The sequence below is a fragment of the Monodelphis domestica genome, chromosome 3 (assembly GCF_027887165.1).
Source record: "Monodelphis domestica isolate mMonDom1 chromosome 3, mMonDom1.pri, whole genome shotgun sequence".
In the NCBI taxonomy this organism is placed as follows: Eukaryota; Metazoa; Chordata; class Mammalia; order Didelphimorphia; family Didelphidae; genus Monodelphis; species Monodelphis domestica.
This window is the reverse complement of record NC_077229.1, coordinates 450901067-450916731: the sequence shown is the minus strand read 5'-3', so window position 1 is coordinate 450916731 and position 15665 is coordinate 450901067. Positions and strand designations below refer to the sequence as shown.

Sequence of the window (15665 nt, the reverse complement as noted above, 5' to 3'; positions counted from 1 at the left end):
GATTGTTTAAAGAATAATTATGGAACTTTGCTTAGTGATTCTGTCTGATTCCAGGACAAGGGAATATAAAAAGAGCCACTGCCCAGTAGCAAAGAAGCACAAAGCAAAACTGCATAGTGCCAATCGAGCACAAGGTCAAAGAGATCAACCAATCCCAATGGGATTGATGAAAATTTTGAGCCATGACAAGAGGACTTGAACTTGTTTGGGGTTCGAGGTTGCAGCTTTTAACATGTGTTAAAGGCAGGTCTTCCTTGTCCCACATTCTACCAAGTATCTCAAATTTGGTTCCTACCTGGATCCTATAATCTAGTCCCTTTTCTGTCTTTCATGGTGTGGCAAACTTTCTATAGTCCTGGCTACTGATTGGGTAAATGCATAATTGCTTAAATCACTTTAATTGGGCCCTGATTCAAGGACCTGTTATAGATTTATTTTTCCTTAGAATTTTTACACACATTTCATCCAGAAATTATCTTTTTTTATTTAGATTTTTTAAATGTTTTTTATTTCTCTTGCCAATTGATTCATATACCTCATAACTCAGCCATACATTCTTAAGTGATCCCTGGGTTTTTCAACACCCTCTTCACAGAGGGAATGTATAATTATTATTATTCTAAATTGCAAAGTTTAAATTCTTTTTGAGAGTAATTTTAGGATAAGAAACATGCTACCTCTCCAACTCCAGAAAGTGAACTCTTTGGAGAAGGTACCATTAAGATGCCTGCATAGACTATATGCTGCACCAAAATATCCAGAGTGAACTTTTGGATGTGCTGATTTGAATTGTGTGGGGTTGAATGCATTTGTTTTGTATGTATACTCTTATGCCGAAGGGGACTGTCCTCTAACTGACTTTTTGTCAATGTGCCTAGCAATCATCGGTTTTGTTCTCTTTTCCTTTTATCCCCAAATTATTGTAATTTCAAAGTTGGTTATGTTTACAAGATCCACCAGAAAGACTAGTCTTCCACGGATGTCAGGGGAGGATGTATAATTGAAAATCTGTTACCCTGAACAAGAACTACATTTCCCAGGAGCCCACTGACTTCCTGTCATTACACACTTCCTATAGATAGGGGAAGTTAGGTGGGGATGTGGAAGGTCCCACCTCTTTATTTCCTGTTCCGAGCTTCGTGGTGGTAAGGCGAGTGTTTGAACTGGCTGATCAGGCATCAGCACGTGGTTTTTATTTTGTATCCTCTTTATTCCTTGATTTCTAATGATATTTAATAAACTTCCTAAACTATAATAATTTTATTATTACAGACTTAATTTTTACAGTAGGAAGGTACATGATGCTATCCACAATAATAAGGAGATTAAGAAGAGAGAAGCATTTGAGGAAAAGATAATACAATCAATACAACTACCACTAATTAAGCTATCTCATCTCTTTTCATTCCAGTTCATCTTACATACTGTTAAAGTAATTTTCATTTAAATGACTGAAAATTACCATGTCACTCTCCAAACAAAATAATTCCAATGGCTTCTGATTGCCTCTGGGATATAATTTAAACTCCTCTGTTTAGCTTTTAAATCCCCATGAAACATGGCCCTAACCTATCTTTCCATTAGCCATTAATTATCCTCTCATACTCTGTGATACATTCAAACTAGCATTCTTTCTATTCCCTGTACATGATACCCCCCTCATCTCCATCCTGGTCATCCCCCAAACCTAGTACACTTTTTCCTTATCAAGTTCCTCTCTTCTTTTAAAATGTGGCTCAAACACTATCTTTTGCAAGATTTCCACCCAAAATATTCTATATATTTTGTATTTATTTGCCCTATAGTTATGTATTTTGTAGATGTATGTAGATGTGCATTGATTCACATGCACACAAACATATAGATACATACATATACACGCACACTTCTTGCCTTCCCCATTAGAATGTAAGCTCCTTGTGAATATAGTTATTTCTTGACCTTGTGCTTCCAGCACATAGTTAGCATTTATTAAATATTTGATCAAATAATCACAACTCTGGAAGACTGGTGGTGAAGCAGGTTTCCCACCTCTTGGCAGAGATGTGATGCAGTGAAAGAAACAGACATTTGGAGACCCAGCCAATGAAGAGATTCTTTTTGCTTGACTCCATTTATTTCAAGGGAAAAGCTTTTTTAAAATGCAGAGTGCTATAGATAAAAGGGGGAAGAACATGGTTTTGGTCAAAATGGGTATCTCACATCTAATTTTTTGCCTCAAATAGCTTGATCACTTAATTTCTTTATCAACTAAATTATGTATAACTTCAGGCTGTTTACAAAAATCACATCCTTCTTAAAGTATGAATAATGACTACCAATTAGGATATTAAAAAGAATGTATTATGGACTCTAAAGATAATTCTAAAAATGAAGTTCCAAAAATATTTTGAGCAATGGTAGCTTCATTAGAATAATATATAACTTCCCAAAATGAATACTCTATAAAGTATCCACACTGATATGGATGTTCGTTTAAATACCAGTATGTCTGCAAAAAGTCAGTTCTTTTATTTTACATTCACTCCTTATCAAAAAGCTTAGATATGAGTGATTTCAAAGGGAAGTCCATTTCAAATATTCTATGTGTTATTTATAAATCTTGCAGTGCCATACTTTCAGCTCATATTAAGCTTGTAGTTCAACAAAAGTCCCTGATCTTCTCTCATTACCAAGTAAGATCTGAGCCATGTATATAGTCATTGTTTTTCTTTCCTAAATGAATTATCTAACACTTGGCCTCTGAAACTGGTCATATTCATTCTCCATCCATCTTTGATCCTCCACGGGCCTTCCTATTATACTCTATTTGCTCATCAACAAATTTAATAAGTGTGTTTATCCGAAATAATAAGCTTATGGAAACAATTTCTTACCGTCTTTAAAGGAGTTCTCTTGGGTTTGCATGAAGGTTAGCAAAGAGTTAGTCTTGTCCAACTGAATATCTAATTTGTTGTTCTTTGAACTGATTTCTGACATTCTCTGTGGAAAATACAATGTATTTAGCTTAATGACAAATCAAAATTGTATTTCAATTCTTTTACCTTAAGCAAGATACTTTGGGTTTTCAGAAATCAGGACTTAACATTAAATACTAAATACTGAAATAATGAATACTAAATAATACAAAATACTGAATACTAAATAATGAAAGGGATATGTAAAGCTTATTGTTTATGCTCTAAAGTTTACTGGACCATCAGTATTTATACAACCCATTTTTACCAAAACCATATTCTTCGCCCCTTTTATCTGTAGCACTTAAGAAAACACATGCTAATTGTCTTTGGCACATTCAAAACACAAGTTTCTAGAAAAACCTATATATAAATGGGCAGACTTCATGAAATACAACAATGATTGAAGGAAAAGAGATCAGGGAATGAGAAGGATGTATAACAACTGTGGGGAAAAAAAGAGAATATGAGAAGGAAAGGAAAGTGGCTGAAATGAAAAGGACCACAGTTACAGACCTGGAAGAATCTTGAAGGTTACCTAATCTAACTTGGTCCTTCAACATTTGATGAGAATAATGAGGCTTAGAGAAATTAAAAGACTTTCCCTAGGTTATATAGCTAATGAGTGTCAAAGCTTGGGTTAGAATCCATGGGTTTTTTTCTTTCTCCCTTCTTCCTCTTCCTCCTCTTTCTCCTCCTTACCCTCCATCTTAGTATCAGTACTGTATATTGGTTTCAAGGCAGAAGAATGTCAAGGGCTAGGCAATTGGGATTAAATAACTTGTCCAGGGATACATAGCTAGAAAGTATCTGAGGCCAAATTTGAACCCAGGACTTCCTGTCTCCAGGCTGGACTCTCAATCCAGTGAACCACCTAGCTGCTCTCATACTCTATTCTTATTGGTGTTTTTTCTGTTATATTACCTAGCCTTCCTAGGAGATAAAAAATGGAAAGAAAATGTAGAGTTAGATGGAAAAAAGGTTGATTGGTTGATTTTAATGTATTTTTAAAAATCCCAGGGGGCAGCTGGATGGCTCAGTGGATTGAGAGCCAGGCCTAGAGATGGGAGGTCCTGGGTTCAAATCTGGCCTCATCCACTTCCTAGCTGTGTGACCCTGGGCAAGTCACTTAACCCCCACTGCCTAGCCCTTACCACTCTTCTGCCTTGGAGCCAATACACAGTATTGACTCCAAGAGAGAAGGTAAGAGTTTAAAAAAAAAAATCCCTTACCTTCTGTCCCAGTAACAACTCTAAGACAGAAGGACAGGGGCTAGGTAAATGGAATTAAGTGACTTACATAGCTAGGAAGAGCCTGAGGCCAGATTTAAAAGATGTTAATGCACTTCTTACCTGATCAATCCTTGTGTTCAAGTACATTTCAGGCTTGGTATCAATTTCTTTTCTTTATTTTATCACAGCCATTTCCCTCTTTCCTTTTCATATTTCTTTCTCCATTCATTTTACAGTTCCCTATTTATCCTTTAATCCAAACACAACTGCTTAGTCCTTCCACTTACCTTTTCTATTTTCGAGAAGTCATTTATAAGTTTGTCGAGATTCACCATGCTTATTTTTCTCACATTTGTTTCATCAGTTTGATTCATAGTGCTAGAAAAACCAATAATATTAAGTGTAAAAGAGTTAAAACTATAGGAAAGGAATTCCACTCTCTTACTAGCACTAGTACATATTAGTTGATCAGATTACCTGTTACGTTGGAGTCCCAGAAGACCCTTGAGGAGGAAGAGAGGAAGAGGTGGTGAGGTAAGACCTGTTCATATTTTGTAAGCTCTTTGAGGGCAGAGTGCTTAGTGCAGTGCCTGGCACATGGTAGGCACTTAAATGTTTACTGACCAACTGGATTTGGAATCAATCTGAATTTGAATCTAGCTTCTGACCTTTACTTACTCTAATTTCAGCCTCTGTTTCTTCACTCACAAAATTGGGATAGTAACAGTATTAGGGGTAGCAATGGGGAGCTGTAGGGTCTGGAATCAGGAAGATCTGAGTTCAAATTCGGCCTCAGATGTAAACTAACCATGTGACCACAGACAAGTTGTCTAACTTCTATCTGTCTGATTTCCTCATCTATAAAATGGAGATAATAAAAGTATACCTTGCAGGGTTGTTGTGAGGATCAAATGAGATAATAGAAAATGTTTAGTATAGTGCCTAGCACATAGTAAGTGCTTAAGATGTTAGTTAGAACATAGTAAACTAAGTGCTTAAAATATGTTGGCTATTTTTATATTATTTAAAATGGGGGTGGGGTGGGGAATAACAAATGGGAGAATAATCATGAAGTCTTTAACACAGTGCCTGGCACATGGTTATATAATAGGTGCTATAATTATTATCATAAGGGCTGCTGTGAGGATCAAATCAGATAACTGAAAATGTCTAATACAGTACCTGGCATATAGTGAGCACAATATAAAAGTTAGTTATTATTATAGCTTTTGGGAAGACCAAATTGGATAATAATAGAAAAGTGCTTAGCATAGGGCCTGGGACAAGCTAGATACTATATAAATGTTAGTTATCATCATCATTATTATCATGGCTTTTGTGAGGATCAAATAAGAAAACTGAAAAGTGCCTACCATAGTACCTGGCACATAGTGGGTACTATATAAATATCATCATTATTGTTATTGTTGAGTGGGATAAAATAAAATGACCACCCACTGTATAAGAGGCAAAGACTGGTCTTTCCTTCACACACCACCCAAATTACAATGACAAACCTGGAGTCAGCGAGTGGATAGTATAAGAAGCAATCTTTATTCTTTCTTATGAGGAAAGGGCGACTGTCCTAATGGCAATGCCATATAAGTGTTGGTTATTAATATTCTTTTAGGGCTGTTGTGAGGATCAGATGAGAATATGGACAAATCACTATAAATCCTAAGGCATGGGTAAATAAGTGTCACTATTATTTATAAAGGGATTAGTGCTGGGGCGGAGCACTACACAGGGGGAAGACTGAGCACGGTGGCGCCATCTTGGAGACCTCGCACCTCATCAGCACAGATTCCAGTTCCGTTGCCCCCTTTCCACCACCCCCCCCCACCTCCCTGGCCAAAGCAGAACCAGTAAATCGAGTGCTGGTAGGGTACCCCGGTGTCTTCTCTTTATGATAAACGTCCTCAGTCCCTCTAAGGGCTCCTCTCAAGGCTGGCTTGCTCTGTTTCCATCCCAATTCCCCTTTTCCATCAACCAACATGATTTATTTAATCTGTCGTAGGGACAGTCTCACCTCCTTCTTCCTCCTTTCCTTCAGCAAAGCCCGCCCAAGACTCCCTGGGCGCCAGTCCCAGTAGTCTTTGCGCTCCGGAACCCTACAGCCCTCTAAAAACAGGTTCCGGCATCACTTGGTTCCTCCTTCCTCCGCTCTCTCCCTGGCGATCTCCTTTCTTTGCTCCGCAGGCTTTTCTATTTTAGGAACCAGAGACTTAGAGCTCACTGTTTTCTAGTCTAAGCTCCTGCTTAGAGGTGGTCACTCAGCCTTGGGCTCAGGTCATTAAGAAGCAAGAGCCAGAGTGCAGAGACAGCACGATGTCCGAAAAGTCCCTTCGTTTTTCTGGAATTCTCTGTCTTCATCTGTAAAATGGGCTAGCGGGAGCTCTAAGGTTCCATCTAGCTCTAATCCTGGCCTAAAGTACAAATCCTGGGGTCTTTCCTCAGCCCTCCTCCGCCTACCCAGTCTTGGCTTTCTTCAACCCTATTTTCCTTTTGCACTTTCTCCCGATTCTTATGTGTAGCCCCCCAGGGCATCAATTACAGGGCTCTGCAGACAACAGTGACTTTGTTCAGCAGGTATTGTTGATGGCTTGATTGATGAGGCGCTTTCTTTTCCATTATAATGGCAAGCTTCAATGATTTATTTTGTTAATCATGTTTCATATTATTTTGAATACCTACAACGTTTTGAATTGTTCTAGGCCATGAAAATGAAAAGAAAGAGTTCTTTCATTCTTGAAATGTTCAATTATTCAAAGTGTTATTTATCTGTTGCTTAGTCCTGTCCAACTCTAACACACTCCATTTAAGTTTTCTTGGCAGATACTGGAGCGCCCCCCCACCCCCAGCCCCCTTAAACCCTTACTTTCTGTTTTAGTAACAACTCTTAAGACAGGAGGGCAAACAGCATTAAATGACTTGCCCAGGATCACATAGTTAGGAAGTGTCTGGGGCTACTTTTGAGCCCGGGATTTATCCAGAGCCACACATCTTTGTAAGTATTTGGGGCCAGATGTGAACTCATTAAGCCATTAAGATGGCTTCCCATCTCCAAGCCTGACACTCTACCCATTGCCCCAGCTTCTTTCTTTATCTACAGAGTGGTATACTTGATGAGACTAAGATACACTGCCACCTAGAAAGTCTCTCCCCATAATTCTTTCACCCTCAACTAGCTGTGGGACCTTGGTGGGATCATTTAAACTTCTCTGAGGCTCATTTTCCTTCATTTCTAAATAAGAGAGGTGGACTGTGTGTCCCCTGAGATCTGCAACTTTAAATCTAGGATCCTGTGAAACAAGACAGTGGTCTTTGGGTGATATGGAAGACCCCTTCTAGCTCTATGATTTTGTTCCCACTTTGATTCCTGTTCCTTTTTTTTTTAATGGGGGGAAATAGGTAGATAGTTTCTCTGCATCTTTGGTGGTCTTATATAGCATGATTTTTCAATAATAAGGGAAGGGGTTGAGTTACTTTGCATCATTTTATCATATTTATTCTTTCTAACATTCTAGAGAACATGCATATGTTCTTTAGCATTCACCAAACATATCAGAAGTCTGAATTTCACTGTGATGGCACTGATCCTTCAGGATAGAGGATGTGTCATCACAGTGAGGAGGTGGGAATTCCACCTTCACCTTGTTCAGTACCTGGAATACAGTAGGTGCTCAAGAAATGTTTGTTGAATTGATTTGTCATAATTCATTCTCAACTTTAATTTGCTTACATTTGTAGATACAGAATCTACCAGCAAATGTTATTTCAGTTAGCCATACTAGGAATATTAATTACTGTGATTACATATAATGTACTGTGCTTTATAATAATCAGTAAGGTAACTGAAACAATCTGATTGGCTTTGCTGCCAATCTTTCACTGTATCTCTAAAGCTTAAATTTTTTTTATTGCAAATTTTACAAAACCAAAAAAACCCCAAGTATTTCCATATACAAAGAAAAAACTATACATAAATGAAATCACAAATCTCACATGTTTTGCTTGCTTTTCTTCATAACTAATAATTAATTCCACATGAAACTTTAAAAGCTTTCCTCTAATCTGTGTTTCCTTCTGCATATCTCATTGTCTTCTTTTTAAATAATTATTTATTTATTAATAGATTTTATCCATGAATGCCCCAACCCATCACTATTCTCCCTGCATTGCAAAGGTATTGTCTGGAAGACTTACATGTTCTTACAAATTAAGTCTTGCATGTTTTCACCTTTTAGTTCACTCTCTGGAGGTAACATTCACAGTTTATTTTCCAGTATTAATTCTGTAGCTGTATATGATGTTTTCTTGGTTGTATTCATTTCTCTGTTCCTTATAACAATAAGGGAAATGTGAACTATGGTAAGAATTAGATGTTATGACAAAAATTCTGTGTTACTTGAAAAGCACTATGGTTCATAGTATAGGATACCCAAGTTCCATTTCCAGTTTATCAGATCACTTAGCCAAAATGTCTTTATCTGTTGATTAAGGGAGTTGGATTAGCTAATTTAGAAGAGGTCCTGGGTTCAAATCTAATGTCAGACATTTCCTAGTTATGTGACCTTGGGCAAGTCATTTAACTTCCATTGCCTAGCCCTTACTGCTCTTTTGCCTTGGAACCATTACACAGTATTGATACCCCTCTCCCCCCAATACCATATTAATTTATTTCAGGGTTTTTAGTTTTCTCATGGAGAAAAAAAAATTAATTCATCCATAACTCAACCTTATATTTTGTCCTTCTGTTACTTCTAAAATACAGTCTTGGATAGTAAAATCTGGTGTATGTTGTCTTAATTTCTATTGCATGGGGAGAGCGAAATCATGAAGAAAATCTTTACCATTACATGGAAAGCCTTGAAAATCCATGCTTTCCCCTCAAGGTTCAATTATTATCTTTTATCCACCCCTCAATCCATTTCATTATCTGATCTAAATTACTCTCTGGTTCTTCTGGCACATTGCTGGGCAGCTGGTGTACTATTTCAGGCTTGTAGGAGGTCATGGCTTCTTCATGAAGAATTTGGAAAGTTTCACACTGAACATTGTCCTGTAGTTTCTTTACTATGTATACCCTCTTTTCAAATCTTGTATATAATATAGAATTATCTGTTTGAAGCTATATGAAACCATCATTCTGGGAAGAAGTCACAGCCGCAGTAATCAATGATAACGCTACTTTCTTTAATTTTATTTTCTAACTCATCAACTAATCTATCTTCTTCCAAAATGGGACATTTGTATTCTTCATCAGCCATCATATAACTATTATTCTCGTGCTAAATCACTCACATTATCCTATGTCAGTCCTATTCTTGATGCAAGTTCTTTACCAACCCCTGGTGTGCCAGTGAGCAGGATGTTGGACAGCTTCATGGTCGTGGAGGTATCCCCTCCACCCTGGTCGCCTGCTCTCTCTCCATGTGTCTCCATAATATTGATTTGAAGATAAAAGGTAAGGATTTAAAAACCCCAAATATTTTCTGATTTTCTGTTCTAACTAAAATAGTGAAGACTTGTATAACCAGCAACAATTGCCAACTTCCCTTTATGCTATATTGATTTTACAGAGTTGGTGGGTTTCCTTTGTATACATCCATGTATTTTTATTTATTTATTTTTAAAAATGTTTGGTAAACCAAAATGACTGTGCTTCTCATTGTTAGCAGAAGGCCTCAGAGACATCCAGGGTGGCCCCTACAAATTGGTTGTTTTTAATTCATCATTTTAATTTAACTGATGTGGTTCAGATTCCACTAAACTTTCATGACAAGCCTCTACTTGTTGCCAAGCTCAAAGCTAACTTTCAGTAACTTGTCACCCTGTAGCAGAGCAGAGGAAGTGAGCCCTTTGTCCTCTGATCCCCTGTGACACTTTGTACCTTTCATGGCACATGCTACAGACTGCCTTTATTTTCTAATTATTTTCCTACTTATCTCTTCTAGTAGGTTCTAAAACTCTTTGGGAATAGGGATGGAATCTTTTCATTTTTGAGCCCCCCACAGTGGATAAGACAATGTCTCACATGGGGCAAGTATTCAAATGAATGAATGAGGCAAAAGCAAAACAAGAAAAATTTTGTTTTCTGGCAGATTTATTCTCGGTTAGAATGTGCCACATATTTCTCTTCCAGTTTTGTTTATGAATGTCAGTGTTTGGAACGACCCCCTCAGTGGCTTCAAACTGTGTGTGTCAACTAGAAACCACATTAGTTCTTTGTCCTGTCAGCTACCAAGGAGAAAGTCTTTAACACAGCTGCATTTAGCTGTGTGCCCCCCCATGTCTACCCCTCCATCAGACACCAATGGTTTGGGAAATAGAAAGGACATATTGAACATTTACTTGAAAGCTGCTGTCTGAGAAACCACAAGATGGAAATTTATTAAATTCCTATGACAGAATTTAAAGGAAAGAGTACCAGAATATATAGCCTACCTGAATTTGGACCAGATGCTCATCTTTATCCTAATGGACCAAATTTGGATACAAAGATATTACTGGGGGCAAGTCTCCTGATTTTATCAGTATAGTAGTTACTGATTTATTGAAATAAGAATTTTGCTTAAAGTTCAGGATATTGGGGCGGACTTATAGTTAGTTGATTAATTAAGATAGTTTCTACCTTATTAACACCGACTTAGGAAATGAAACACAAGCCTATTACAATAAGTATTATCATAGTTATTTTCTGCCATCCTAACCAACATGTTTTCTGCCACACAGACATGGAGTCCTTCCAGTTGCAAATTCCATTAAAATTAGCCTAGCTAATTTCAAGAATCCTCTCCAGTAAGACCATTTTGCCCATTGTCATTCTATTTTTCTTACTTCTTTCCTTTTGTCTTTGTTCATAGAATATTCCCTCTAGATGGGATACCATCCTTCTTTCTTTTTTAAATTAAATTTTATTTTTAAAATTACATGTAGGAACAACTTTTGACAATTGTTTTCTGGCATTTTACAATTCATATTATCTCCCTTCCTCCTTCCCAACTTCTGCAAGGCAGTAAATAGTACAATATAAATTATACTAAAGCTTTCATGCAATTTTTATTTCTATATTTGCCACATCCCCACATTCCCCATGAAGACACATAAAACATATACAATAAAAAATTAATGAATGAAATATAGTGAAAGATGATGTGGTTTAATCTGCAATCAGATTCCAACTGTTTCTTCATTGGTTGTGGATGATGGATTTTATTTTTTTATCATGAGTCCCTTGGAGTTATTTTGGAACTTTTGTTGATAATAGTTTTATCTTTCACAGTTGATCATTGTACAATATTTCTGTTGCTATATATACTGTTCCCCTGGTTCTTCTCGCTTCACTTTGCTTCAGTTCATATAAGTTTTTTCCAGATTTTTCTGAACTTATCCTGTTCATCATTTATTATGAACAATAATTTTTCATTACAAGAATATATCACAGCTTGTTCAGCCATTCCCTAATTGATAGATACCCCCTCAATCTCCAATTCTTTTCCACTACAAAAAAGAGCTGCTAAAGTATTTTGTAGGTCCTTTTCCCCTCTCTCTGATCGATTTGGGAGACAGACCCAATAGTTACTATCTCCCTTTTTCTATTTAACTAAATCCATATCTAAAGGATACAGATTCCTTAGGATCCACAGAAGGTCTCTCTTTCTTCTTTCTTTTCTAGACTGCTCTAGCCCATACTCACCTTTCCCTCTCATAATCCTATTCATATTTGGTGATTTGTCATTTATCTTGTGATATTGCTTGAATATTAGGAGGCCAGGGCAGTTCAATATAAAAACAATATGGCATTCACAGACTTTTCTCAGACAAAACTATCACTCTTATTCTCCTTGATAAATCCACAAAAATTTAGGAACAACATTTTGTTTTATTTATTAAAAAACCCTTATCTTCATTTAAATTCTAAGACAGAAGAGTGGCAAGGGCTAGGCAATCAGGGTTAAGAGACTTGCCTAGAGCCACACAACAGGGACGTATTTGAGGCCAGAGAAACTATTTAAAATAGATGCTGCCATACTGAATATTCATAAGAACCCAGGTACATGGAATAAGAAGCTTTAAAATTTTAGAGAATAAGAGGAAGAAGTCAAAATCCCATTTCATCTTGTTTCATCATGGTAACAAGATGAAATACAGATTACCACCATTATTCTATATTATTGTTATATCCAATATGTTATTGGAGTTATTCTGAATATGTTTTTCAGTGGGGTTACACAAAATGACCTTATAGCTCAATGCTTTGATTTAACTATAAAAAGAATTATTTGGTTCATCTCTGAACTTGAAAGATTAATTACAGGATATAATCTTTTCTATCTGAATTCCATTTTTAAAAAGAGGAAAAAATTAATATTAACATTGATATAGTGTTTTCATGCTGGAACTAGAATCAGGAAGGCCTGGATTTGAATTCTGCCTCAAAGATTTCCTACTTGTATGACCTTGGCTAAATCTTTTGGCTGCTTTCAACCTTTGTTTCTTTATCAGCAAAATGAGACTAATAAGAGAACCTACATTTCGTGAGGTAGTTTTGAGTTGTGATGATCAGATGAGATATTGCATATGACATATTTTCTAAATCTTAAAGTAGTCTATAAATTTCAGTTAATTACTCTGAACCTCATTTTTCTGTTATAAGATGGAGTTGCTAATTACCTATATTACCTACTTTACAGAAATATTGTTGGGGGGGGTTACTTGTAAACCTAAAATTAGCCAAAGGTGTGAACTAACATTACTATTTTGTACTTAATGTTATTCTACTCTCCTACCATTATTTCACTTTTTGTGGTCTAAAATGATCTTTGTTTTATCTGATTCTGTCCATGTATAGAATGGATATTCTTTGAGGGCAGAGACTTTAATTTTTGTTTTTGAAACCCCAGAACCTAGCCTTGCACATATTAGGTTTTTAATCAGTGGTATCAAACTCAAATAGAAATGGACAGAGCAGCATATTGACTTAAAAAAACTCACAAATTAACATCTGTGCTGTATGTATGACATTTCTCAATTACACTTTAATCTGGTTGCTACAGCATAGGGAGTTTTGCCTGTAGAGTTTGACACTTCTTCCTTTGATAAAAGTTTGTTTAATTGAATCGAATTGGGGTCTGCCAAGACTTTGGCTAAGTATTGGTTATTAAGTATATGGCCATGGAATTGATTGAATCCTACTCTGTCCTTTTCTCTGTTGCACTAGTCTTTGGAAAATGGATGACTCTTATTCTTGTCATTATCAACATCTTTACTTATTCCCTAGATTTGGCCCCTTCCGATCTCTTCTGTCACTTTGCTCCATTGAGCATTTATTTCTCTCTCAGTTTTAGTCTCTATCTACTGGCTCCTACCTCATTACCAAGAGACAGATATGCTCAGATCTCCTAGACACTTAAGAATCCTTCACTGGATCCTGGGATTCTTTAAACTATGACGCTATCTCTCTTTTGTCTTTTATTGCCAAATTCCTGAAAAATATAATATAGTCTTATTGCTTCAAGTTCCATAATACCCACTCATTTCTCATCTACTTATATTCTGTTTTCCAGTTCCTTCCCCTTACAAAAACTGTTCTGAGGTTAGTGATTTCTTAGCTCCCAAATCCAGTGGCTTTTTCTAAGTCCTCATCTGCCATAACTTTCCCGAGTTTTTTTTTTTTTAATAATGTTAATCACTCTTTCTCCTGGATATTCTTGATGGCTTTCCTGACACTGCACTCCTATTTCTCCTCCTACCTATTTGATAATTTCTTCTTAGTCTCCTTCTCCCTAATCATCATTCATCTTCTCTACCCTAAGCGTGTGTTCCTGTGCTGGATCCTCTTCTTGTCTCAAATATCATCTCTCCAAAAAAAAAGACTCCTAAACTTATGTATCTAGATCTAACTACTCTCCTTAACTATAGTCACACATCTCTAATTGGCAGCACGACATTTCTAAACCTCATGTCTTTCCAGCACCAAAAATTTAACATATTCAAAATTGAACTCATAATTGTTCCTTCTAAGTATTCTTCTTCTAACTTCCCTTTTTCTTTTTAGGGCACCACCATCTTCTCAGTCATTTAGTTTCACAACCTCAGGGTGACCATTAAATCCTATTGATTTTATTTTCATGATATTTCTCAAATCTCTTATTTGCCTCTTGCTTATGCTATCATACCAGACTCCTAACTGGTCACCCTGCTTCAATCTCTCCACATCCAATTAATAGTAGAGCCAATATTAAAATCCAGATTTCTTGGCTCCCAGCTCAGCCTACTTTCTGCTACACCTTAATGACTTCAACTTCTAAGTTCGGTAATAAATAGAAAACTTATATTGAATGTTTAGGACTTTCAGAGTTGAGGGTTACTATTTCTGGATTGCCAACAAGTATATGTTTTTCCTCTCATGTTTAAGATATAACTTTGTCTAAGGCTTTTGTGTTCTACTGTGTGTTTTAAAATGGCTCTGAACCCTGGGAGACTACATCTCCCAGGATTCTCTACCACAGCTTCCTCAGACGCCTTCTACTTTCTTTGTGGGAGGTATCTGAGAAAGTAGAAAAGAAGAGAGAAGCCTGATTTTTGCGCCTTTTCTGTGAAAGATCCTTTTGCCCGGAGAGCCTTTTACTCCCAGGCTGGAGATCTAATTTCCTCTAGCCTTTCCAGAACTTTATTTTCAGAGCAAAAATAAACCTATCTAAAGATCCCTGAAGTCTGGCTTGATTTGATTTAATTCCCAAGCCATAATTATACTAGAAAAAGAAAAGCCTGGTCAATTTCCCTACTGGGACTGGGGGACCCCTGGCTACCTTCCTTTCCTTACCTTTTCCCTCCTTTCACCATTAACATATTATCTATTGAAAATAGGCTGACTCAGTGATCCATTTATTTCTAGTCCTGCTGTCAGTGTTGGAGGAAATGTTACCCTGTCTGCAGTTTTTGTATTACCTACTAGCTTACTCCTATTTGTTAAACACTATGTACAGGCAACTGGGGAGGAGCTGAGATGCAATGACTTTTTGCTGAGGCGAACCTATCCAAATTGTCTTTATTGATAGCTCAAGCTGGAATCTCTTATCAGATGATCTCTAGTGACTAGCCCATCAGCATATTGCTACCCTGATGTATTTTAGTAAACTCTTTTTAATTCTCTTTTTTCCCCCAAGTTCTGTTTTGTTAATCAAAGTGAAAGTCCAAACAAAAGATTTTTCTTTTAACATATCTTGTATCACATTTATGTATCTATATGTCTCATACCCCAGCTTCACATCGACACCTTCCCCATTAGATTGTAGGCTACTTGTGGGCCTAAACTTCTGTTGTTTTGCTTTGTATTATTCCTATGTTATTCCTGTATTATTCCTTGTATTATTAGTGAGAGGTGTATGGGGTGCTCAGGGAGGGGTAGTATCTCTGGTATGGAAGGCTTGTCGTGCCCTCCTAGGGCAGCTCTCCAGCCTCTGACCCTCAC

The 15665-nt window shown here is 36.8% G+C and overlaps 1 protein-coding gene and 1 pseudogene across 3 annotated transcripts in view; both read right to left on the bottom strand.

Annotated features, from left to right (window-relative positions):
* The window catches only part of CCDC152 (coiled-coil domain containing 152), a 54231-nt gene extending 47861 nt beyond the window's left edge, over positions 1-6370 (bottom strand). The window contains exons 1-4 of one of the 3 annotated variants that reach the window (XM_007487406.3): positions 6219-6282; positions 4667-4692; positions 4477-4567; positions 2877-2982 (exon numbers count right to left, since the gene is read on the bottom strand). In XM_007487406.3, coding sequence (XP_007487468.2) covers positions 2877-2982; positions 4477-4563 — 193 coding nt within the window. In that variant the 5' untranslated portion in view covers positions 4564-4567; positions 4667-4692; positions 6219-6282. Of the gene's footprint in view, positions 1-2876; positions 2983-4476; positions 4568-4666; positions 4693-6218 lie in introns of all 3 variants that reach the window. The other 2 variants (XM_007487407.3, XM_007487405.3) reach the window with 2 other exon arrangements.
* Positions 6371-9086: 2716 nt separating this feature from the next.
* On the bottom strand, positions 9087-9590 carry LOC100616693 (adenylate kinase isoenzyme 6-like; annotated as a pseudogene).
* Between the last annotated feature and the right edge of the window lie 6075 nt (positions 9591-15665).